The sequence below is a fragment of the Triplophysa rosa genome, linkage group LG7 (assembly GCF_024868665.1).
Source record: "Triplophysa rosa linkage group LG7, Trosa_1v2, whole genome shotgun sequence".
In the NCBI taxonomy this organism is placed as follows: domain Eukaryota; kingdom Metazoa; phylum Chordata; class Actinopteri; order Cypriniformes; family Nemacheilidae; genus Triplophysa; species Triplophysa rosa.
Window position 1 is genome coordinate 17,121,677 of NC_079896.1, and position 26,500 is coordinate 17,148,176.

General features: G+C 40.8%; 2 protein-coding genes and 1 long non-coding RNA gene across 5 annotated transcripts in view; 1 reads left to right on the plus strand and 2 right to left on the minus strand.

Annotated features, from left to right (window-relative positions):
• Positions 1-26,500, plus strand: part of tp63 (tumor protein p63) — a 109,877-nt gene that overhangs the window by 18,052 nt on the left and 65,325 nt on the right. For all 3 annotated transcript variants that reach the window (XM_057337200.1, XM_057337202.1, XM_057337201.1), the window contains exon 2: positions 15,058-15,306. In XM_057337200.1, the coding sequence (XP_057193183.1) occupies positions 15,058-15,306 (249 nt within the window). The remainder of the gene's footprint in view (positions 1-15,057; positions 15,307-26,500) is intronic.
• Positions 8,366-13,284, minus strand: LOC130556324 (uncharacterized). The gene has a single exon (XM_057337210.1). The coding sequence runs from the start codon at positions 13,241-13,243 to the stop codon at positions 12,374-12,376; it is 870 nt and encodes a 289-aa protein (XP_057193193.1). The 5' UTR covers positions 13,244-13,284; the 3' UTR covers positions 8,366-12,373.
• Positions 8,366-13,391, minus strand: LOC130556330 (uncharacterized). Its single transcript, XR_008963211.1, has 2 exons — positions 13,278-13,391; positions 8,366-9,145 (listed from the first exon to the last, which is right to left on the minus strand). It is a non-coding gene; the product is annotated as an uncharacterized LOC130556330 (long non-coding RNA).

A 26,500-nucleotide genomic window follows, 5' to 3' on the forward strand; every position in this document is an offset into this window, starting at 1 on the left:
CAGTCAGATTCTGGAAGATAAATTCTTCAAATCGCGTTACAAGTGGAAGTGGTGCTGGTCCCTTTGGAGTCACTCTCAACCTATCTGTCTTCCTGTTAAAGACAACCTGCTTAATAATAATGCACATCTGAATAAAAGGCATCACTTTATACCCCTGTTACAACTACAAACTCCACAAACTGTCACAGGTGCTTAGTTTTACTTAATAACATGATAGTAGTCAGTCATTTTGGGAACAGCAGTGAAGTCACTGTGGTGTACTGTAGGCCAACATCTGTCCAGACCAGCAACTGATCTCTTGATGTCTTAAACTGGATCTCACAGAAAAACAAAAGACCTGCAATAAAAAATCGAACAATTCCTATGTTACGGTTCCGGTAGACGAAGGAGACGAAGTTAATCCATATTGAGAATATATTTAATGAAAGTACTCGATACAAATAAACAGAACTCCAAGAAGGCAGTTACCACACAGTAGACAAGACAAAGAACAAATGAAAAAGGCAGTGACTAAATAGAGTACAATTGATGACAATAACAACTAACAGGTGCGAGTTAAACAAACGAGGTACAGGTAAGGGATCGTGGCAAAATTAAGTCCAATGGCAAAACCGGAGAAAACTAAATAGGGAAACAGATGTAAATGTGACATCCTACCCATTACAAATCAAGTCACAAACTGTCACAAGAGTATTCTCATAACTGTAACAATGCAACATTTTCTGTGACAACCACCTACAAATCTAATCAGTGTATGGAAACAAACTGAACAACTAGTTGGTGATGACATTGCCATACACACATGGGACACCTGGTAACATAGTATTGAAAATCATAAATAGTTTGAAATCCAATAGTCACATATTTTTTTCAGTGGCCATGTTAAAAGATTAGAGCATTTTCATGTGAGCAGCTCATGTTCGTGTCGCAGGAGCAGCGCTAAAGCAGAAGGCAGCAATCGTTTCGAGTTTGCACGTGTTACACTGCTCGTGCTCAATTAATATGAAAGTGCATTGTTAAGTGCACTGCAAACATGCATATGTGTTGACAAGAAAAGTAACACTTTAATTATAATGCGTGTAAGTGATGTCAAATGTGTTTTAAAAAGTTGCCAAAACTTTTCAAAAACACAGCTCTTTTCAGAAGGTAGATGGACGTGGCTTCCCTGTGCCAGAAAACTCTGATGAAGCGTGTTGTTCAGAACGACTTCGGTACTGGAGATGGCCCCCCATTCCTTATCATTGTCTGTGTACTGGATAAACACTGCCTCCAGGTCTCCCACGAACAAAACCTGAGACAATTAGAACAATCACTGTTTTTTACGTTTAATCACAGTCAGAAATCATAAGAGTTGAACAACGTTCTGCAAGAGGCCAATGTACTAATCACAACAGTGACCGTCTGTGTTTATAGCAGCATGTACATTTAATTACTGTAAATATACAGTTAAACTTCTTTGATAACTTTTTACTTACATTACTGAGTGGTGCTCCATGTTGTACAAACAAAAACCTGGCAACACAGAGACAATGGTGAATAAGTAAACGCATAACTTCAACCTGTGTGTTCATTTAGCATACGAGCTGAAATGTGTACCACATGTGTAAGTATGCAAGTACTTGGCCAGAGTACACTGCACTTGCGTTTGGTTAATGTATAAACAACACTGTCATTTCATAACTCAACAACGTTCACAGCTTGCATAGCAACGAGCATTTGTGTACTTGCCACACACTGATGCTGACCGAAATACAGATCTAACGTTATATATAGGAAACTTACAATGATTGCCGTACAGGCTTTGTTAAATAAAATACATATATACCATTTAGTAATTGTTTGCTATTTGCTGTAAAACACCATCGCATCCTCGCTCAAACAAACAGTTTTGTGGGTTTTTTTGCAATTGATATAACAAAACGCCTATCTTATAATTTAGACAATTACTGTATAATGTTTAACACTTGACTGATGCAGCATGTAGCATTTAAAAAAATAAAACGGCTTTAACATTTCCCTTAGAGTTTAACGCGGCTCACCTCAAACAGGCCGTGTGCTAACACGCGATAAATTATAAGATAATAATGCAAGAACGTTTCAAAACCTAAACAGTATAACAACAAAATATTGGTCAAAAATGTTATATTTTAGTATAAAGAACTATGTAAAATTAAAACATATTGCTTATCTCAGATGGTTACTCCGGTAACGGTTAGCCATAAAGTGTGAACTATGCAGCTGTGCACGCGCAGAACTCCGACTTCAAAATAAGGTTATGGTTCCGACCCGATGCGTCGTATTGATAACACCGTTTCGATATTGAATCAATGTTTTATTTCCGACGTAAAACGTTCCAATGTACCGACTAAATAGTGAACGTTGATTCAACATCGAAATCTGATTGACGACCGATACTGACCTTTCTAACCAAAAATCAACATTGATTCTACGTCAGTTTGCTATCTGGGGTGTGTACTAGTGATCTGAAAGAATGCTCAGTATCAGCTGCTTGTACTCGTTAGTTCTCTCTTCACCCCACTTCAGTACAGTACGGTTGGAGTAACTGGATAATAAAATGGTTTATTTCGTCAGAAATGCCAGCAAGTGAGTAATTCAAGTAATTTGCGATTAAGTGCATATTGGAGACGCGAACTGTTTAGATTAGAACGAGTCAGTCCAATTTGGTGAACTGGATCAACCAGTTCACTGAAAAGAGCCGGTTCAAAAGAACGATTTGTTCACGAACCGGCCATCACTATTTTTTATTTGAAAGGAAAACCTCTTCTTTGTCTGCTCTTACGCCTTGTGACTAAATATGACCATGCATCAGTTTCTGAGCAGATCAGATTCTCTTAAAAAGTCAACTGGTTTCTCTAAAAAGTTGCACTTGAACCAGAGATGTTTGAAATACTGACACAGCAAAGTGCGCTGTTCTGACATTAGCGAAACTGTAGAAGCTATCTTGGATCACATGAGGCACTTTTATAATTGCCAATTATATAATGTCTTCCGTGCAAACAAAACAATTGTTCCCAATAAAACTATTGTTTAGTGTAAAACATGTTAAAGATTAGCAGACCGGCATTTCATAGTGCATAGTAAAGCTTCTCTTTCATTAACATCAATTTAGTAACAGCCTCTGGTCTCCTTTTTGTCTACTTCCTGCATTCTTTTTTAGCCTAATTGCAGGCTTAGACTTTAGTGTCTGCAGCCAGTGACTAACTAGCGCGTACGCTCTGCGTTTGTGTGAGAGAACGTAACTCCAATACCAGCAGAGGAGCAGTACTCTGTATTTGGCATTCAAAGAGGGCAACCGGAAGAGCCAGAACTGTGGATGTACAAAGCAAGTGGTGCTTCGTTTTATCACTGTTTAAACCAGCCGCACTCTTTACTGACAGACTTGTGTAGCTTTTTTCAATCAAGTACAAATGGCACTGGCATTGTCAGTCCTTTGTCTTCTTTTTGGGGATAAAGAAAGAGAGTAAAGGATGTGTGAAATCATAAATACTGCAGCGATAGGCGCAGATGGCATCAATGGATTGCATTAGTCAGTTCCGTTTTTCTTGTGCACTCATTTGCTAAGCTGAACAGCCAATCAGAGTTCTCTTTGTCGCAGACGAGTTCCGCAATAGTGATGGGAGGTCAAACATTTTCCGTGAACCATTTCATTCAGACAGAATGTTTCAAAGAACCGGTTAATATTCAGTTCACCAGTCCATACGTAATGACATAATTCATATCCTGGTGGATGACAAACACATTCACACATTAAAATAAAGTTATGATTAAGTGCTTATGGCTGACTTACATTTTTTCCATTTTATTAAATTACAATATTAATTATCAACATTCAGGATACGTTTTCTACTGTCATACCTGCCAACTGGACTGCCCATGTGCTCCGTGGATCATGTACCTTATCACCGGAAACTACATTTCCTATTATCCTTTGCCTGGACTCATCAAGCCATATTGCTTTCACCTGTTTTTTATCTACCTTTTAAATTCTGCCTATATAAACCTTGTTCAATCTGTTAGTTGTGGCAAAGTCTTATTTTGCCTAGCAGACATTTCGTAGGGGTTCTCTTTGTTATTTTCTTGTATATTTTGTATTTTTAATCAAGGTCTCACTAGGCACAGCAGAAACCTACAGGCAGGTGTGTTGGTAGGTTGGAGCTAAACTCTGCAGGACACCGGCCCTCCAGGAATACGTTTGGGGACCCATGATACTCAGTATCAGGTCATTGGTTTCCCTTTCGACATTATGTCAATGGGGACATTAGGGCTTTGTTATTGCGAACCCAATCGCCTCTGTTCTTTTTAGAAAAGGCCAATGAGAAATTGTTGAATGAAATTTGCATATTGGGTTCCACCCCGGATTTCCAGGTAAGGAAGCCGGTATGCCTCATGCACTCAGATTTGTTCTTCGCAGCAGAGTTATTTAGTTATTTTCTACAAAAATAAACTTTTCTTTACTGCTCGATCTGTGGTGCGATCAGCGGTGGTTTCACCTCGTTCTTGTCCTGCAGTGGCCGAGCCGCCACTGGGCACTTTGGCAGAGATTCTATCCTCTTACTGAGCGGCGCATGGCTGTTACTGGTACCCTCATTGTTCAACAAAGAGCAGTTTCCTTCTTCCCCAAGCCAACAACCATCCATGGGCATTACGACGTCCACAGTGGTCGAATTTATTTGCAACAATATTACGGGACGCATTGCTTCCTTGGTTGTCGCACACCCCACAAAGCTGCAAACAGTCTTTCCTCTGGTGCCCATTGCCTTCTTTGCATGGTTCTCCAACCCTTCGTGGTGCCACAGGAGGACGATCGCCCTCGGCTGTGCAATACAGTTTGCTCGACACCTGCCTAAATTCAGGGGCATCCTCTTTTTGAACATGAAAAGCTGCGACACCTCTGTACTTCTGGAAGAAGTCACCAGCTTTTTGCAGAAGGGTGCAATAGAGCCTTTAGAATGTTGACCCAGAAGTGCATTATATTGTCAGTACGTCACCAGGATTGGTTCGCGTCCATAGACCTGGAGGATGCATACTTTCATGTGTCGATCCTCCCTCGTCACAGACCATTTCTACGGTTTGCTTTCAAGGGGCGAGTGCATCAATACAAGGTCCTCCCATTCTGTCTGGCCCTGTATCCCAGGGTCTTTACGAAGGTCGCGAAGGCTGCCCTGGCTCCCCTCAGCGAAAAGGGCATTTGTATCTCCAATTATCTTGATGACTGGCTTGTATAAGCACACTTGTGTTCTCCAACATCTCGACTGATTGGACCTTTGGGTCAACTGGGAGAAGAGCAAGCTCTACACTACACAGGGGTGAGGGTTCCGAGGTCGGTATTCTGGCCCAAACTCAGGATAATCCCCCCTGTCCAGGGAGAGGGCTCCAAGCTCGGTATTTTCCCAAACCCAGAGCGCACTCACCCTCTAAGGTATAGGTGTAGGCGTGGAGGCACATATTACGTCTTATATATTATAATTTTACATAATAAATAGTATGCACACCTTTCAATTCTTGTAACTTCAAAACAATTTATTAAGCATTGCATCTCATTACTCTTATTCACTAACTAGGTAACTTTTGGATTTATGTTATTTCCTGTTGCGTGCCATGTTTGTAGTCCTTTGTAGTTGTTCTTGTTATTTTGTTTCCCCAGGTGTTTCTTGTTTCCTTTGTGACCCCAGTGTATTTAAACCCTAGTGTTTCCTTTGTTTGGTGTCGATCTTTGTTTTATGCTTCGTTCAATGTTTGGATTACCTTGGTTTGTTTTATGCTTCGTTCAATGTTTGGATTACCTTGGTTTGTTTTATGCTTCGTTCAATGTTTGGATTACCTTGGTTTGTTTTTGTCTTGTTTTATTTCATTAAATGTTTTTCTACACTTGGATCTTCTCTCTGCCCGGTTACTCCTTGTACCAGAAAGACCGACCACTATGGACCCAGAAGTTGCCCTTGTCCGCCTTCACCAAGGATCTCTCACTCTCGAGGACCACATTAAGGTTTTTTTTGGACATTGCAAACACCTCCAATCCCCCAGATTTTATGCTGATGATTTCTTTTGTTACGTACTCAACCGTGATGGTCCTTGAGGTTCGCTTTGTGAATATTTAGACTTTGGCCTTTCATGGGTGGGGTCCTCCTTCACCGTTAGCAAGGTGGAGGAGGAGGCTCCACCTAAACATTTTTTGAGAGGGTGCAGGTTTCCTCAGGCTCCATTTGCCAAGTACCCAGGCCCAACACAGCAAACTGCATGCCCCACGCTGAGGGTGGCGAGCCCTTTGTTTGTGTTGACAGCCAGCCCTGAGCCCGTTCACAAGATGGCCGCCAACCCTGAGCCCGTTCGCAAGATGGCCACCAGCCCAGAGCCTGCTCGCAAGATGGCCGCCATCCCAGAGTCTCCAGTCATCGTGGCTGCCACACCGGTGGTCCCTAGTGCAGTGGTCCTGGAGGTGTCTGTTCCTGATGCCCTGTCCCTGGAGTCATCTCTACCAGTTGTGGTTGGAGCCTTGTGGTGTGTCTGGGCTGTGTTTTGCTCTCCCGCTCAAGAGCCTGCTGACAAGATGAACGCCCTGGACTCCTCCATGCCAAGTGCCTCAGATAAGATGGCCGCTCTGACTTCTCCTGCAAACATCAGGTTTCCAGCTCTGCTACACCTTTATGGCGTACAGCCCTGCCTGCCACGCACAGGCTTCCAGCACTGCCTGCCATGCCTAGACTTCGAGCCCTGCCTGCCACGCCAAGGCTTCCTGCTTTGCCGGCTCCGCCTTGGAATCCACCAGGTCCGCCTCTGCTCCATGGCCCAGGTCTGCCTCTGCACCGCGGTCCTAGCCCTCTTCCCCTACATGAGCCTAGCCCTCTATCCCTCCCCCTGTTCTGCCTCCACTTCACCACCCTCCTGGACCATTGTGAGCGTCTGGAAGCCGCTCTTAAGGGGGGAGGCTCTGTCACGATCCCAGTCTGTGTTCCCCTGTTATTTTGAACTTATGTTATTTCCTGTTGCGTGCCATGGTTGCAGTCCTTTGTAGTTTTTCATGTTAATTAGTTTCCCCAGGTGTTTCTTGTTTCCTTTGTTACCCCAGTGTATTTAAACCCTAGTGTTTTCTTTGGTGTCGGTCTTTGTTTTATGCTTTGTTCAATGTTTGGATCACATTGGTTTGTTATTTGTCTTGTTTTATTTAATTAAACATTTCATTGCATGTTTATCTGTATTTCTTGATAACGTTTTTCTGATCCTTAGCCTCTACAGTATTGAAAGGCCTTCCCCCAAATGACAATTTGTTATAGGTCTTTCAAGATTACACCTCATTTAACATTTGGAAAGCCATGGCCTTTTAGCAAACCAAGTCAAAAGAAACAAAAAAGTGTGTGTATTTTTTAAAGACGTGTGACTGGTATAACATTTTAAATCTCTGCCTCTCTCACAGCAGATTTTCATCCTCTTCTCCAAATGAATTATCACAGTGTAGTGTACTGAAAATCATTACACAAGTTTTTCCAAAATTGACAACTGTTGCAGTTTCTACAATTAAAAGAGTCTCCATCAACAACTGTTTAAAAAAAGCTGATACAATACTGTCACGAATGGCGGAAGAACCCAAGCGCAGGCAGGCAGTGAAGGGGTTAACAAAACAAGACTTTAATAATAAAGACAAAACAAAACACCCTCGATGGGGAAAACAGAACAGCGATAAATACAAAACAAAAGACTTCCCACGAGGGGGCAAAACAAAAGCAAGAATAGTAAACAAACTAAACTAAAGAACACTAAAACAACTTACTTAACAAAACGGGATCACGGACAGGACAAGGCAAGACGATGACACGAAGCAGCACAAACATCACGCACATAAACATACGTAATACACGAGCACAAGACAAAGAAACAAGAGGGTATATAAAGGGAAGACAAACGAGGGATAGCGTCACAGGGCAGGTGTGGGTAATTAAACACTCAGGGGAAGATAACAAGGAAACGACACTGGAGAGAACGTATATTATTGTCAAACGGACAATAATATGTTTCTCTCCACACATAACCAAAGGCTCTGTCATGGCTCTGCTACAGGACCAAGAAAGACATGACTAAATGAAGCAGTTAAATGACACAATACAAAGTCAGTTATCAGAACACCAAATAAAGGTAAGGTTAAAACAGCATACACAATCAGCAATGTAATCAAATACAGTATAAACAATACAATTTTGGTAAAATACACTGATAGACATGTTAAAATCAAGGTTATTTTAGTTGACTAAAATTAAAACTTTGAAAATGTTTATGTTCATTGAAATCAAATCAAATATTGACCTAAAAATTATTGGAAAAACTTAACTCAAGGAAAATTTTAAATGTTGCCTCAACTCTCAACTCAACTTTATTTATATAGCGCTTTTACAATTTTCATTGTTACAAAGCAGCTGTACAGGAGACACATTGACTACAAGCAAAACAATCAAAGTTGTACCTGCAAAAACAAGAAAAGGTTGAAAACACAGAAGACAGACACACCCACACACAAAACACTCCACACACACAACACGCACCAACACACACAGACACAGAGACACACACACACACACACACACACACACACACGTACGTACACAGACAAGTACGCACACACACACACGCTCAGTGAGAGCACACATTTAGGATAAAGGAGAGAGAAGCACAGGTCAAATATAACAGATAATAAATTCCTATATGCAATATTAATTAAGTAAAACTTTAAGATTCTAAAGCAGCCCCCCCGGTCAGGCAGATAGTGCAAAAACAGTATGCAAACGGTGGCGAGGAACCCAAAACTCTAATCGAGAAAAAAAACCTCAGGAGAACCCAGGCCCAACCAGGGGATTCCAGTTCCCCTCTGGCAAAAGCTGCTGCCTCTGCACAAGCTCCAGAGAGCTTGCACAACAAGGCTAAATAAAATAAATAAACTTAATAATAAAATAAATTATAGTTTAAGATTATCATTAATAATCTAATAGCATTTGAAATTTTGTGGTGAAGACATGTCAAGAGACCGCGTCCTTCTTTATCCAGCTCTATCATCTCAGCTCTTGTCAGGTCCCCACTTCCCATTCTCCGCTCTACCATCAGGTCAGGCCATGAACTGCATCCTGCTCGCTGTGGTAACCTTGGAACAATGAGACAAGACTGGCTGAGAGTAGAGTACTGTTCTGTACTCTTTGATGCAACAAGTACATCAGTTGTGTTTTTGGTTCCGGTTGATCTAACTAATGCAGCCTAAACCCTCTGAAGATTTATATTATGGAAGAGTAGTGTATGCAAGATTAAAAAGATGCGTCTTTAGTCTAGATTTAAACTGACAGAGTGTGTCTGCCTCCCGGACAGTGCAGGGAAGACTATTCCAAAGTTTAGGCGCTAGATAGGAAAAGGATCTACCACCTGCACTTGATTTTGAAATTCTAGGTATTACCAACTGACAGGACGCCTGAGAGCGTAATGCACGTGAAGGACTGTAATACAAAAGGAGTTCATTCAAGTACTGAGGAGCTAAACCATGTAAGGCTTTATAGGTAATAAGCAAGATTTTAAAGTTAACGCGATGCTTTATAGGTAACCAGTGCAAGGTTGACAGAACCGGGCTAATATGTTCATACTTTTTTGTACGTGTAAGAACTCGAGCTGCCGCGTTTTGGACCAATTGGAGTTTTTGTAATAAGCCTGCAGGGCAACCACCTAACAGTGCATTACAGTAATCTAGTCTTGATGTCATGAATGCATGAATTAACTTCTCTGCATCTGAGATTGACAGCATATGACGTAGTTTAGATATATTCTTAAGATGGAAAAACGCAATTTTACAGGTGTTGGCGACGTGGCTCTCAAATGACAGATTACTATCGAATAGAACGCCAAGATTCTTTGCTGACGACGAGGGTTTTATGGAACATCCGTCAATAGTTAAACAGTATTCTTGGTTGTTACTTATAGCAGTTTTCGGTCCAATAAGTAACACTTCCGTTTTGTCCGAGTTCAGTAATAAAAAGTTGTTACTCATCCAGTTTTTTATATCGACTATGCATTCCATTATTCGATGGAACTGCTGTGTTTCATGAGGCTTCGAGGAAATATAAAGTTGAGTATCATCAGCATAACAGTGAAAGCTAACTCCGTGTCGCTTTATTATATCTCCTAGAGGTAGCATGTATAATGCGAAGAGCAGAGGCCCTAAGACTGAGCCCTGTGGTACACCGTACTGGACTTGCGATTTGCGTGACACCTCATTGTTTATTGCTACAAATTGAAAACGGTCGGATAAATAAGATTTAAACCATTTCAAAGCTATTCCCTTAATGCCGACATAATTTTCGAGTCTATGTAGGAGTGTGCTGTGGTCAATGGTATCGAATGCAGCACTAAGGTCTAGCAGCACCAATAACGAGATACAACCTCGGTCAGACGCCAATAGCAGATCATTTGTAACTCTGATCAAAGCAGTCTCTGTACTGTGACATGCTCTAAATCCAGACTGGAATTCTTCATTGATGTCATTCCTTTGGAGGAAGGAGCATAATTGAGTTGAAACTACTTTTTCCAGAACTTTAGATATGAAAGGTAGATTCGATATAGGCCTGTAGTTCCTTAGTTCTCTAGGGTCGAGTTGGGGTTTTTTGACAAGGGGCCTTATAACAGCCACCTTATATGCTTTAGGCACATGTCCTAATGTCAGAGATGAGTTAATAATACCAAGAAGAGGATCTATAATTTCTGGGAGCATCTCTTTCAGTAGATTTGTAGGTATAGGGTCTAGTATGCATGTTGTTGATTTAGATGATCTAATAATTTTAGACAGCTCATCTTGATCTACGGTATAAAATAATTGCATTTTCTCCTTAAGGGCGCTGTAGTTAGTTTGTTCAGCGGGTTTCACTTCTGATTGCATTGTTATAATTTTTTCTCTAATATCTTGGATTTTATATGTGAAGTAGTTCATAAATTCATCACTGCTATGCTGATATACAGGATCAGAAGTCACTGACGATTTATTTTTTGTTAATTTAGCCACCGTGTTAAATAAAAACCTAGGGTTGTGCTGGTTTTCTTCTATTAGTGATGAAAAGTAGGCGGATCTAGAAGTTATTAGGGCTTTCCTGTATTTTCGAATACTATCCTTCCATGCTGTACGAAATACCTCTAATTTAGTTTTCTTAAAGTTGCGCTCCATTTTTCGGGCCGCTTTCTTTAGAGCCTGAGTGTGTTCATTATACCACGGTGTGGGGCTGCCATTTTTAATCTTCTTTAAACGTAGTGGAGCAACTTTGTCTAGCGTTACCGAGAAGGTGGAATTAAAATTTTCAGTGGTAATGTCAAGATCTTCAACGTTATTTCTCATGATTTGAGACAATTCGGGCAGATTATCGAGAAACGCATCTTTGGTAGTTGAAGTTATTGTTCTACCATATTTGTAACAATGAGTTTTATTTGCAGCCGTAGGCCAGTGAAGCAAACATAATACCAGATAATGATCCGAAATGTCTTCACTCTGCTGAAGGATTTTAACGTCGTCCACATTTATACCGTAAGACAGTATTAAATCTAAAGTATGATTACGAAGGTGAGTGGGTCCTGACACATGTTGACTAATGCCCATGGAGTTAAGAGTGTCTTTGAAAGCCATTCCTAAGGCATCTGTAACGTTATCTACGTGGATGTTAAAGTCACCAACGACAAGGAGTCTATCTGCGGCCAGTACTAGTTCTGATAAGAACCCACCAAATTCTTTAATAAAATCTGTGTGGTGCCCTGGAGGCCTATATACAATAGCTAGAATCAATTTAAAAAGTGTTTTATCTTTAGTATTAGGTGTTGAAACATGAAGAACCATGACTTCAAAAGAATTATATTTAGAGTTCGACTTCTGGGAAATGCTAAGAGAGTTATTGTAAAGTGCTGCGACACCTCCCCCTCTGCCTTTTAGACGAGGCTCGTGTTTATAATAATAATCTTGGGGGACAGATTCATTTAAAGCAATATAATCATCTGGTTTTAGCCATGTTTCTGTCAAACAGAGCATGTCTATTTTATGATCTGTTATCATATCGTTAACAAAAAGTGCTTTATTAGAGAGAGATCTAATATTTAGCAATCCGAGTCGTAACAGTTGATTATCTGTATTTTGTTCATGTTTAGTTTGTTTAACGTTTATTAAATTACTTTCAAGAGGTTTACGCATTATTTTATGTTTGCTAATCCGGGGGACAGACACAGTCTCTATTTTGTGATGTTTGGGAGAACGGATTACTACATGTTGTACATTTTGTGTATTCTGCGACGTGAGACGGCAAGCAGACAGTTGGTTAAGCCATACTGTCTGCTCCCTGACCTGGGCCCCAGCGAGTCAAGTTTTAGCATTAGCATTAAGACTTTTTGCCATATTTCTAGACAGGATGGAAGTCCCAGCCCAGGAGGGATGGAGACCATCTCGTTTCAACAGGTCAGGTCTGCCCTCAAAACTCTTCCAGTTATTTATAAAAACTATATCATTCTGCAGGCACCACTCAGACAACCAGCCATTTAGTGATGATAATCTGCTATAAATCTCATCACCACGATAAGCAGTGAGGGGGCCAGAGAATATTACAGTGTCTGACATCATGCTTGCGAGCTCACACACCTCTTTAATGTTATCTTTTGTGATCTCCGATTGACGGAGTCGAACATCATTTGTGCCGACGTGAATGACAATCTTACTGAATTTACGATTAGCCTTAGCCAGCACATTTAAATTTGACTTGATGTCAGGCGCTCTGGCTCCCGGTAAACATTTGACTATGGTGGCTGGTGCCTCTATGTTAACGTTCCGAACAATAGAATCACCGATAACTAGGGCACTTTCAGCAGGTTTCTCAGTCGGTGCGTCACTGAGCGGGGCAAACCTGTTCGAGACTGTAATCGGAACGGTCGAGTGATGTTTTGTCCTGCGACTACGCCGTCTCACAGTCACGAAGTTTCCCAGCTGCGGGGGATTTTCAACCGGAACCGAGCTGTGTGCGCTAATGTTGCTCGCATCCAAAGTGTTTTCTATCGTCGTTAAACTCTTACTATCCTCAGATAAAGATTGGATGCGAGACTCTAATTCTAAGATCTTCTCTGTCAGCCTAACTATTTCCCTGCATTTATCGCATATAAAGCCCTCGCAGCTGACAGAGAAGGCTAAGCTAAACATATGACATGAGGTGCAAGTAACAATAATAGGAATAGAAGCCATAACTCACCGGATTTGAAGTGCAATTCCAACTTACCAAGGTTGCTCGATGGATCGTAGTATACTCGCTTAAAAAGAGAAACAGTTAGCACACAAGACAAACCAGAGGCAAGATGATATTCCACAGTGTAAACAGAAAGCAAGCTAACACGCTATTGCTATGCTAACGGCGTTAAGTTAACTATCACTTTTGGTTTAGAATCTTCAAGTAGATAACAAGAACAGGGTTATTGAGATATCAGGATAAGTTAGCAACGACAATAAAATACACTAATATTAGAGCGAAGTGGTAAGAGCACTGATACAAACGAGCCGCTGGCAGCGATGCAGGAAACAGGAAGCCTGTAGTGGACCTCAACATTAAATAAGTTTAAAGCAGTAAACTTATAACAATAAACAAAAACTAAAATAAAACCAAAAATAAAAATCAATTAATCTTATATAGCAACATTAAAATACAATAAAATTATAAAATGACAAACGCATATAAGAAAATGTTAAAACTTTAACTAAAATTAAAATAAAAACTGAAAATAAAACATAAAAGCTAATTTAAAATATTAATAAAACTAAAATCAAAACTATAATCAAAACTATTTCCTTAATAGCTCTGGTTAAAAAAACTTTTTCATATAATAATAAATTCTATAATATATTTTTTTAAATAATTAAATCATCTCAACAAATGTACACTTTATGTAACAAAGATAGCCATGCTAATATATTTTTAATATTTAAACTATTTTTATATTTAAGTAAATAATTATTTTTTTCCGTGTTAAATTAAGTTGTTTCCATGGTGTCTCATGAAATATTACTGGAATACACCCCTGGTCATTTATTCTCAGTTCATCAGACCCATCCGATAGAAAGAGTTTTCGGTTCAATGTATCATTTGGGAGTCGCTATCATAGTATAGTACTTTTTAAAACACCTATTGTTAGTTTTAGCGGATCATCAGGTCTTAGTTCGGTGTACTGTTGAAGTAACTGGGAAGCTTTTAATAAACAGTTTGCCAAATACAGATCATAAACACAAGAATATTGTTTTGTTTCGAGTCGGAGTGACTGTTGAGCATGTCTGAAAGTGCTGATTAGCTTACTTGACACATGAACTGTTTGAAATGGTTCAGTATGATTGGGTGCACAGCAAAGAGTTGCTCCACATGGCAGAATTCTAAGAAAATTCTTAGAAATGTGAGTTTTTTCTCTTAAGATTAAAGAGAATATCCTAGTAAACAAAAGGTTTTAAGTCTAAAATTGTTAGGAGTAAGGACAAGGACTTTGAAGAGGCTTATAAGTTTCTTTAGCAGCAGAGAAAATGGACAAAACCGAAGAGGGAGAAGAAATGTGTTGCGCACAATGCATGACAGTGAGTTAATAAGACGCAACACATTCAATTGTGCAGGGATTCGTTTGTGACTAATATTATTAGAGATACGCTAACATCTTCAAAACAGCGCAGAAAGCAATAGAAATATAAGTAAACGCTACATTAATATATTTGGTAACTGGAAAAATGCAAATACGCAGCAGTAATGATTTGGGTCTGTTACAACCTTCTATAAGCACTATAAGTGATCACACAAACATGTCCAATTCATGTTCCTCTAAGCCTGCCTTTATATTATAGTGTGATGTATTAACATCAAAATAAGGTGAATTTTAACTATTCAAACACATTCATGTTTTAAGTAATATTACTTTTTATGCACATAACAGTGCTAATGCCATGCTATTATTATTATTATAAATACAATTCTAAAATAAATTGATATTTATTTACCTCTTAACACTTGTTTTTTCCTCTTTCTCTAGCCACAGTACACAAGTCTGGGGCTTCTGAACAGCATGGATCAAAATAGTGGATCCACCTCCACTAGTCCCTACAACAACGAGCATGCTCAAAACAATGTAACAGCTCCATCACCCTATGCTCAGCCCAGTTCCACATTTGAGGCCCTGTCTCCATCACCTGCTATCCCATCTAACACAGACTATGCTGGTCCGCACACCTTTGATGTGTCTTTCCAGCAATCTAGCACAGCCAAATCAGCCACCTGGACGGTAAGACACAGCAGCTATGTTTATGTTTACTTTTATGTTTTATACCATGGGACTGTTTAATGCTTCATTCTGATTGGCAAACAAAACATTCTAAGATGTGCATTGTTTTTCAGTAACCTCACACCGGTAACACTTAACATCTATTAATAAATCTGTAATAAATACTATAAGAGCATCACAAATCACGCACTTATGCACTATTCTACACCATTTTCTAGCACAGTGGTTCTGAAACGGTGGTACGTGTACCACTAGTGGTACTCAAAGTGACCATTAGTGGTACATGACACGACAGGAAATTAAAAACTCTATATATTAATTTTGTGTTTTAAATATAATCTCAAATGTTATACATGATTGATAAATATGGAATATACCTCAAATAGCCTATGTGCAATTTTAATATTTAATATATTATTGTTTATTTATTATTGGTCAATGTAACTCAGGCGTGACAGGCAGGCAGCTCAAACACAGAGCGGGAGCAGACAGAGTCTCTCACTCTCTCTCTTCCGATGAGCTGCATGTAAATTAAGCTTATTTTGTTTTTCTGCACTTGAACCGCTGTTTCAAGCTGTTCTTAATGCTGTAAAGCGTTAATTCAACACGTGTCTGCCTCTACTTGAGGTTAAATCATTGAAGTGCGCATTGCAATTTTTTTTGACATGCCACTTTGACAAGAACTGATGCAGTAAAGTGTGAGTCTAAAACGTGACAGATTAAGCTACTTAAAACAGGCCCTACACTCTAAGAAGAAAAGGTTCAAAAATGAACCTTTTGAGGTTCCTGGAGATTGCAACTGTGGGGGAACCTTAAAGGTTCATTTTTTTACCTTTTTAAAAAGGTTCCAATTGGAACCATCTCTTAAAGGTGCATTAAAGAACCAGCAGAGTTCCTTTTGGAAGCCTTTTCTAGTCACCATTTCAGTAGTATTATTACTATTGTTATTATTATTATATTACACATTATACTATAACATTTCATAACACAGACACATCGCCATGATTCTCCATTAAATATTTATTGCGTGCATGCAAAAATTTCAGACAAAACCCAAAAGTACAATACATTTTATTTAAAATCTGATTGTGATGTGTATGACATTAACAAAGTAAAGTAATTATGAAATAAAGCAAGCCCACCTCACTGCATACATTTATTTAAACAAACAAAAATGCCAATTTTAATCTGTAATATGTGATCATTTACTCACCATCATATTCCAAACCCTCCTGACTCTCTTTCCTTAGCAGAGCACAAGTAGAACACAAGAGAAAAATGTTTGCTTTTTGACTAGCGTTTTTGTATGTAAGTGAATGGTGACTCAGTAACATTCTTACTAACATCAGCCATAAACAGAGAGAAAGTCCAAATAGTAATGTATGCAGTAAAGAGCTGTGTATATCCCAGTTGTATGACCCTTCAGTACTGCAGGGTGCCAGTTTCAGGTCTGTTTTTTTGCAATAATAAGTCATACAAATACAACACTAAAAAAAAAACAATTTAAAAAAACATTTACAATTATCTTTTGCCCATCAGCTGCCACATTGCATGTAGGCTTCACTGAAACCTGGGAGAAATAAAAACAGACAAATTAATAAAATAACAGTTAACTTTAACATCTTCAACTCTGTAGTTTTAGATTTAGAGCTTAATGACATCCCACACAGTAAATCACAGTAGAGGGATATGTATCATCAGTAAACATCAAGATGCCACTGCCTGAGGTAATGATAAGGATCATTCATTCATATTCATATTGCTGTTATTGTGTATTGTCCACAGATTTAAACAAATATTATTTTGGTGTTTTAGCATCATTCTTTCAAGAAACTATAATAAATAAATCCCCTTAAAACTGACCAGAAATACTGAATGGAGACTAGGACGTAACATAGAGAGAGGCAAGAAACCTGAATATAAATAATATGTTATTTACCTGCGATGGTAATCCAGATCATTGAGGAAAACTTGCTCAGCATCTTGCATGGACAAATTCTGCAGCACAGCCAAACCATAGTGTATGATGACCAACTAAATAAAAAATGTACATTTAAATATACCTTTATACGAATACAGAATAGCAAACCACTTTACTCAGATCTCTACATAAGTTCAATATCGTAGACATGATGTTTGCATATCGTACAGTGGGCTTTAAAAGTGCAGAGCAGGAGAAGTCACAAATGCATAACATGGGTGGACACAACTCTGGAAACAGAACACCACAGGTCAGTGAAACTCGTTTGTGTTATGTTGTGTCCTCTGCCGTACTCAGTACTCCTTCAGGCCACAAGCCTGTCTCAATAAAATGTATTATTCACAGATTATGCCTTTATCAATTTAGATTAAACATTACCTGTAGCATGTTCCTTGTGGTTAGGCATAAATGGAGATCAAGGATTATCAGTTCATTAAAATTATGTAGGCTTTTGACTCTTTGTACAGGTTGTGGGTCCACATTAATGGCAACATAACAGTAGAGAGACACATCTGGAAAACCACAAATTCAACAGAAAACACATGGAATGATTAAAAGCTAGTAATACAACACAGTAAATTTGAGCAAGAAATCAACAGATTGGTTCAGTTAAATATTGAGTCCTGTCATGTAAATAATCTTAATTAAGATTAAACCAACTTTCACACTTAAAGGAATACAGTACTTCACCCAAAAATGAAACGTCTGTCATCTTTCCTCACCCTCTGATTGTTCCAATCCTGTATACATTTCTTTGTTCTGCTGAAAGATATTTGGAAGAATGTCACATCTCATCCCCTATTGACTCCCATAATATTTATTTTCCCTATGGCAATAAATGGGGGATGAGATCTGACATTCTTCCAAATATCTTCCGGTGTGTTCAGCAAAACAAAGAAATGTATACATGTTTGGAACAATGTGAGGGTGAGTAAATGATGACAGAATTTTCATTTTTCAAAGTATCCCTTTACAATAGACTACTGCTGACCGACAGAGAATTAACATGTTAATATGTTATGAAGTTTAGTTCATGTACTGGACAGAATAAATTATAATAGTCACTAAATTAGCACATAGTTTACATTAATAAACCAGACTGTTTATTTCTGCTAGAACAGATGCATGTTTGTTGTGCCGCCTTGAAGACGACAGTTACTATCGCTGTTCAATAAGAAAGCACAATGTTTTTAACGTTAAACACATAAATATTAATTTACATTCATTACTTAACGCTCTGATTGTTTTCCATATTGTGTTAATGCGGTTCATCCATTTGGCAGGTGCGTTGTCACCTGCGTCTTTTAGCATCCCTTTTCAGTTATATATGTTTATCGTTTTCTCTAAAGTGAGGGGTGAAATAATTAACACAAATGTTGCCTTTGTAGCCCTAAACATCTCTCTTAATACCTTTTTCACTTTCCTAAATAGAAAAAAGGTCACTTTGACATCGGTGAACTAACAGAGCTTCAGTCTGTATTTTAATGTACATTAACCACGACTAAACTTTAATCTTGCATTTCATGTGTTGTATTTTCATGGTTTCATAAAGGTCATGGTAATTTTGTTTTACCTCAGATATTCGAGCATTTCCTCTCAGTATCTGCACTCGCGCAGCAAAGTTTGTAACGGTTTTGAGTTGCGCCACGAGCGCGAGAGGCATTTGAACGCAAGACTTCGTTCGAGACGAAGTCAAGTTGAAATATCCCACTTCCGACCTCACAGTGTTACAGTCAAATACTTTACAGTTTCTTAACGTTTCGCATAAATTAGCTCCGCGCTAATCTCACTGCATGACATTTGGATGTGACGTCTCCCTGCGCTCGGGCTTGATTGATCTGCCCTGAGTTCATAGGTCGTATGTCCGACTATGTGCGCAGTTTCCGATGTTATTTCCAAGTAGTATATGGGAAGAAGCATTCCCAATTTGCTTGAACGTTGCACTGGCTCTTGAAATCATAAGTCTTTGTCATTTTAGATGTTTAAAATAAGTTAAAACGATTGGAGATGTTTTTCTCTGTTTTTCATGGGGAAATGACATGTTTATTGTTTCAGATGGTGGTGGCCTACTCTCAAATTGTTTGTGCATTTTTTTATATATTAATTTATAGATATGTAAATGTAAACTAAAGTAGGCTAAAATTATGATAATAAAATGACATTAATAAGAATTATAATAACAGCAACAACAAAACAGCAGAAAATAGTCCATATAGTCCATCTTAGAAAAGGTTCAAAAAGGAACCTTGGTAACAGGCCAGGTTCTAATTCGAACCCTCTTTCCACAATAGAGGTTCTAAAAAGAACTTCTAACAGTATACCAAATAACAAAGGGTTACAGTTCAATTTTGAACTTTTTTGATTATTAGAAGTTCATATTTGAACTTTAAAGTTCTTTTTGTAACTCTAAAGGTTCAATCTCTTCTAAGAGTGTCATGGTCCTGCCTTCATGTTCATGATTTTGTAGTTGTGGCAGGATCGTGACAGACCCCTTATGTTTAGTGTGAGAATGTCATGGTTTGTTTACCATTGACATGCCATGTGCTTTCGCGTATCTCGTCATTGGCCCCGCCCCTCTCGTTTCCCGTATTGCTTTCCTGCCGTGTCTCATATTTCTCACCTGCCCCTCGTTATCTTCCTTTGTCTGTCTCCCTATTTAATGTGTTTGCTGTCTTGTGCAGATTCGTTGTTCTATGTGACGGCCTGAGTTTTATGTACTACATGTATGTCCCGAGTTTCGTGTGCCACGTGAGTTTGTTGTGTCTAGTGTGCTTCGTGTGCTACCCTTGCCTTGTCTGTTTATTTGGCTTACCTTACCCTGCCCTTGGACGTTGTGTCGTGTTTTGTTTAGTTCATTTTTGCCCCATCGAGGGAAGTGTTTTATTTCAAGTTTTGTATTTTAGTTCGTTCCTGTCTCACACCCCCTCGTGGGTATTTCCTTTGTTATTTGTAGTAAAGTTCTTGTGTTTAACCCCTTATCCCCGCCAACCGAACCCAGCAGGTATGAACAGTTCCCTGCGAGCCAGCCAGACTCATTTATTGTTCGGGCTGCGCCAGGGGGATCGGGGGGTACGGGAATTTGCCCGTACCTTCCTGGATGCGGCGGCAGAGACGGGGTTCGGTGAGAAGGAACTTACCGTAATTTTCAACGGCTGTCTCACCGAACCCCTCAAGCCCAGCGAGATGAGGATGCTGAGTCCCCTGTACTTTGGTGACATGGTCAGGTACGTGGTCAACCGGGACGAACCATGGCCCACTGCTCCATCCTGGGTATCCTCTCCGCTGGCTACTGTCCCGGAAGACCTCGTCCTGGCCACCGTGGCCATGTGGGACTCAGCTCCTCCATCCTCAAGCTCTGTCGTCCCACCCACCCCCAGCTCTGCCGATGCAGCCTCACCACCAGTCAGCCTTGGGGGCAAGCGGGGAAGACGAGAGTTTGGGGGTCCACCTCCGAGGAGTCCCAGCTGGAGCCAGCTGTGCCTTTCACCTCTTTTCTTCAGCCAACCTCCAGGCGGGTGGCACGGCTAAAGAAAAAGAGGCAGCGGCGGGCAGCGTGGGCTCCATCCCAGCCGGTGATCCAACCGGCGTCCCAGCCGGTGCAGCAGCAAGCGTCCCAGCCGGTGCAGCAGCCGGCGTCCCAGCCGGCGTCCAGTCCGGTGTCCAGTCGTGTGCCCAGTATGGTTCCCCAGCCAGTGCAGCAGCCGGCGTCCAGTCCGGTGTCCAGTCGTGTGCCCAGTATGGTGCCCAGCCCGGTGCAGCCGGGGTCCAGCCCGGTGCCCAGCCCGGTGCAGCTGGCCTTCCAGCCGTTCTTCCTGCTGGCGACTCAGCAGGCGTTCCAGCCGGCAGTCCGCCTGGTCCCTTGCCGGGTCCGGCCGACAGCCAAGTCGGCCGCCACCAACTCCTTCAGGACCCCGGCACTCTCGAGCGCCCCCTAGGGCCAAGACTGTTCCCTCTAGCCCTAGCCCCCCCTTGGACTCTTTGGCTCCCCCCATGTATTCCAGTGTGCTCCCACCCCCCTCCCATGTTTGTTAATTTATTGTCTCAGCCCAACCCGCTTATTGTGTATTTTTGCTTACCCTTGATCTTGTTCTCTGTTTGTTTCATCTTGTCACTGTCCCAGTCAGTCTTGTCTTGTTAGTCGGCCCGTTGGTGACTACCTGGGGGTGTTCATTAAGGGGGGGGGCTCTGTCATGGTCCTGCCTTCTTGTTCATGATTTTCTAGACTTGTGGAAGGATCGTGACAGAACCCTTATGTTTAGTGTGAGTGTAACAAAGTTCAATAGAAGGGAAGGAAGGAGGCGGGAACCGGCGAACATTTCACAAACTTTAATACAAAATAAACAAACAATAATTCAGCAAATAAAAGACCGGCAGCCACCTCACGGTCGACTGCCGGCCACACAAACATAAACAAACTTAACAGTTTCCGGGCCCGGGTCCTCTCTCTCGATGGTCCGGTCGCTCGTCCTCTTATGCTCCCGAGCTCCCCCGTGAGGCATGCGGGGACCGGCGGTCGCACAGCTGACACTCGTTGCCACTTACGCCGCCGGCCCCACCTTACTCGCCCCACGGCTCTCGCCCCGCCTTCCTCGCTACAGTGAGAAAGTCATGGTTTGTTTACCATTGACATGCCATGTGCTTTCTCGTGTCTCGTCATTGGCCCCACCCCTCTCATTTCCCGTATTGCTTTCCTGCCGTGTCTCATGTTTCTCACCTGCCCCTCGTTATCTTCTTTTGTCTGTCTCCCTAATTAATGCCCGTGTGTTTGCTGTCTTGTGCGGATTCGTTGTTCTATGTGACGGCCTGAGAGTCTTGTTCTAGTTTATGGCCTGAGTTTTATGTACTACGTGTACGTCCTGAGTTTCGTGTGCCATGTGAGTTTGTTGTGTCTAGTGTGCTTTGTGTGCTCCCCTTGTCTTGTCTGTTTTTTTGGTATACCTTACCCTGCCCTGGACGTTGTGTCGTGTTTTGTTTAGTTCATTTTTGCCCCATCGAGGCAAGTGTTTTATTTCAAGTTTTGTATTTTAGTTCATTCCTGTCTGACACCTCCTCGTGGGTATTTCCTTTGTTATTTGTAATAAAGTCCTTGTGTTTAACCCTTATCCCCACCTGCCTGCACTTGGGTTCTTCTGCCACGCCAGCCGTGACAAAGAGTGTATAATAACACATCTGTCTCATTTATAATCTGATTTCTAGATATCTGTTTGTTATCTGTTCTCTGCATGTTATATATTTTTTAATACTTATCTTGTTAAATATTCTTTCCACTGTCTTTAACAAGTTTTTTAGTGTTTCTTCAAGTCCCAACAAAGCTAAATAAGAGTAATTTACAGAGCCCTGTTTACAGTGCACTACAGAAAATTGTTTTACATTTACATTTAGTCATTTAGCAGACGCTTTTGTCCAAAGCGACTTACAGAGAGTTCAGGGAGCAATAAGCGATATGTCATACAGAGCATGTGAGCGGAGCTGAGAGGTTAGAATTTTCTCTCCACCACTCAAAGTCGCACCAGACCGCTCCACTCCCTGCTCACCTACGATTTCATCCCACCCGGTGAAATCGCTCCACGCTTGCTCAAATTAAAAATTCCTCTGCATGCCTAACACCTGCCGTTTTCAACTGAATCCTTACCTCTCATTTACACTGCACGCATCTGCAGCATGCACTCCGACGTGGCTACCGGAACTGATCGCGATCATTCTAGTCTATGCAATCGGTGCCTCCTCTTCAGGGGAAGCTGGAATTCAAAATACGTGTTCAGCGCTTCACGTGAACCTATGTGAATCACGCATCATGTCAAAATACGTGCCTGCTGCAGACGTGTCGAAAGGGTTTATGATAAAAGAGACGTTTTTCAGTCAGGTTTCAGTAAGTGCTAGAAAGACCAGAATGTTTAGCAATAGCTGTAATGAAATCTGCTTTGTTTACCACATATTGGCAGTTCCATAAGCCAAGAGGAAAAGTAATTGAGGCAGTTGTTGATGCTGAAAGAGTGGAAGAGCGCATTGCATTGCCTTCTACATGATACAAGTGATCTACGAGTTGTAGTGACAGTAAGGGTTTGAAAATACATTTAGGAATATACAAGATAATTAAAAAAGAAGAAAATAATTAAAAGTGCAAAAACTTAATACTGAAGTGCAATACTCTCAAGTGCGTTGTCATCTGTGTCCTTGCTCGGTGGAGTCGCGCTGGTATAGTCGTTCGTTTTAACACTATTCGGTCTCCATGCGATGAGGACTGCATGCGATGTCGCGACCACTTCTGCGGTGGTTAATCACACTTATATACCTGCCTGATTCAAGCAATTGAATTCAGCAGGACTCCAATATCATACAACAAACAAGCGAAACCAGCATAAGACTAAACGAGAGCAAATGCGACTTCACCACGCGACACGGGGGTAGTAAATAAAGCAACGTTACTTCTCCTGCTAAACTGCTTCTCCCACTGACTGGACTGAGTATACTGTTTAAGTACTTAAGCTGGCGCTGAACATGCTTTCCAATCTCACACAACAAACAAGCGAAACCAGCATGAGACTAAACGAGAGCAAACGTGACTTCACCACATGACATGGTGGTTGTAAACAAAGCAGTGTTTCCTAGCAATGACATGGCGGTGAACTCAATAAAACAAGAATCAAATACACTTATGCGATTCTGTAGACTTCTACTGCTAAACTGCTTCTAACTCTATAGCGCCACCACCAGCTTAAACTTGCACACACAATTTATAAAAAGAGTTTCGATTTTCTAATCGGTTTTCATGTAGCGCATCAACGATATCAACGGAGAGCATGCCAAAAACGGATTTGATGCTGTATCTTCCCCAAACTTTCGTGTATTGACACGAAACTTGGTACGTCATCACAGTCTTGACCTGAGGTAACATAAGCAGTTTCGACACAGCGCCACATAGTGGCGTGTAGAAATTTTGGTACAGTTTTTGACTGGCCAATCCGTTATCGTATAGCACATCAACAAAATCGAGTGAGAGCATGCCAAAAACGGATTTGATGCTGTATCTTCTCCAAACTTTTGTGTATCAGCATGAAACGTTGTGTTAATCTGGACCTGAGATTACATTTCTAGTTTAGTTGCAGCACCACCTAGTGGTCAAGGGATATAAAAATTGCAATTTTTGCTGATAACTTTTTATAAGGTCTAAAATCATAAGAGTGGTCTTGTTTGATTACTTGAGTCATGCAGATTAGAACAAAACCCAATGTTCCTAGGTTAAAAATTAAACCTAAAATTAAAAATGGGCGATCCCCACAATGAGTGCATTGTGGGAATCACCCATTTTGTATTTTATCATAAAATGCAGTGCCCCTAGCGGCCCAAATTTATAATGATATTGATGAAAATGCTTGTAACAAAAAATATTGTTATTTGATTTTGATTAGTTCATTAGTTGATTAGTTTAGCGACTTTGATATCAAACTTGTCATATTCCACCATACTTTCTGTTCATCATATTGAATTATGTTAGGGTTCTGTAGGGAAACTCGGGAGTCAGAAGCAGGGTAATCAAAATCTTTAATCACAACCTCACATGGCAAATACAGGGAGAGGAAAAACCACAACAAAGAGGCCGACAAGCAGCTACACGCCAGAAACCCAATGTTCGTATGACTGGCGAGTCAGAAATGGGGTCTGGGGATGCACGGGGCAAAAAAGGCTCGAGCACTCGACCACAAAAAAAGGGGAAAGGCACTCAGTTCGTATCCAGCGGAATTCCGCAACTGAGCGTGAGGTTGAGAGTGTCACCCACTGCCGTCGGGGTAAGAGGCCAAGCCAGAGAATACTCTGGGCAGAAATGTCCAACCAGCACGCAGACGGTCAACCGGTCAAGAGGTGCGTAGATGAAATCCACTTTGACCAACAGGGGAAAATATATTCCAATGAGAATCCACTAGTCCGACAGGGCAGATATACTTGGATGAAAACCACTTTGACCGACAGGAGAATTATATTCCAATGAGAATCCACTAGACCGACAGGGCAGAGATACTTGGATGAAATCCACTTTGACCGACAGGAGATTTATATTCCAATGAGAATCCACTAGACGGACAGGGCAGAGACACTTGGGTGAAATCCACTTCGACCGACAGGAGAACAAAACAGGGACCAGTCTCCAAGACTAGGAAGCAGTTCCTTGTGAGGCTGGTAGCGTGGTAGACGGGAGATCCCTCCGGAGCCGTCAGACCGACCAGCCAGATGAAACAGGATATGTGCAGCAAGTCCAATGCTGCAGGCAGACAAGAAGACACCACGTGGCAAACACAGCTCAGGAGCCTGGACAAAAACGAGGTGATTAACACGATACCCAAGACTAGATAAACGACTGGTAGTCGTCGGAATCAACACTGACGATATGACACAGGACGGAGGTACAAGAGGGTTTAAAAAGGAAACGAATCACGGGAGAGAAACCAGGAGGGGAGAGAGAAAAACCGGAGCCAACCCAGGTGAAAGGAGTGAAACAATGATGAGGTAATTAATGTCGACACAAGGGGGCGGGGCTGTCACGAAGACACCGAGCACATGGAGAGCCGTCAAGCTGAACCGTGTGTTCGACATGAAACAAAACAAACAAGTGCTCAGACCCTAGACCTCACAGAATTATATATACAAAACTTACTTTTTCAAACTCCTCTCACAAAATTTGTACGATTTGCACAAAATTTGGTATGTAGCATCTGGAGTCAAAAGGGTAATCAAAGTGTATCTTTGTGACACTTTTGTGTACTGACACGAAACTTAGTATGTATAATGACTGGCACATCTTGTCTGCCTCATAAAAATTTGCTGACAGAACCCCCTATTGTTGAAAGGTTCTAAATGTCTTTCCCTATGTCTTTAAACTTGGTTTTCAAAATCGGAGTCTGACATATCCAAAATATTTCCCTTTGGACCATTGTTTGGCTTGAGGCCGTAATTGCTGCTTGCAGCTATGTTTATACATTTTAATCTCGTTGTTCAGAAACGACACATACATACACACATGCATAGAAGATTAAGAAAAGAGTAAAATCCATGTGAATATAACTCATAATTAGCATCTGCCTGACTGATCACGTCTGCTGTGATACAGGAGATATCTGTAAATATAAGCATCTTGTTTCTCAGTGTTATATACCTGACAGAAGATAATGTCTTAAATTATTGATGTTGTAATAAGTGTTATCTTAAAATGGTAGTTTA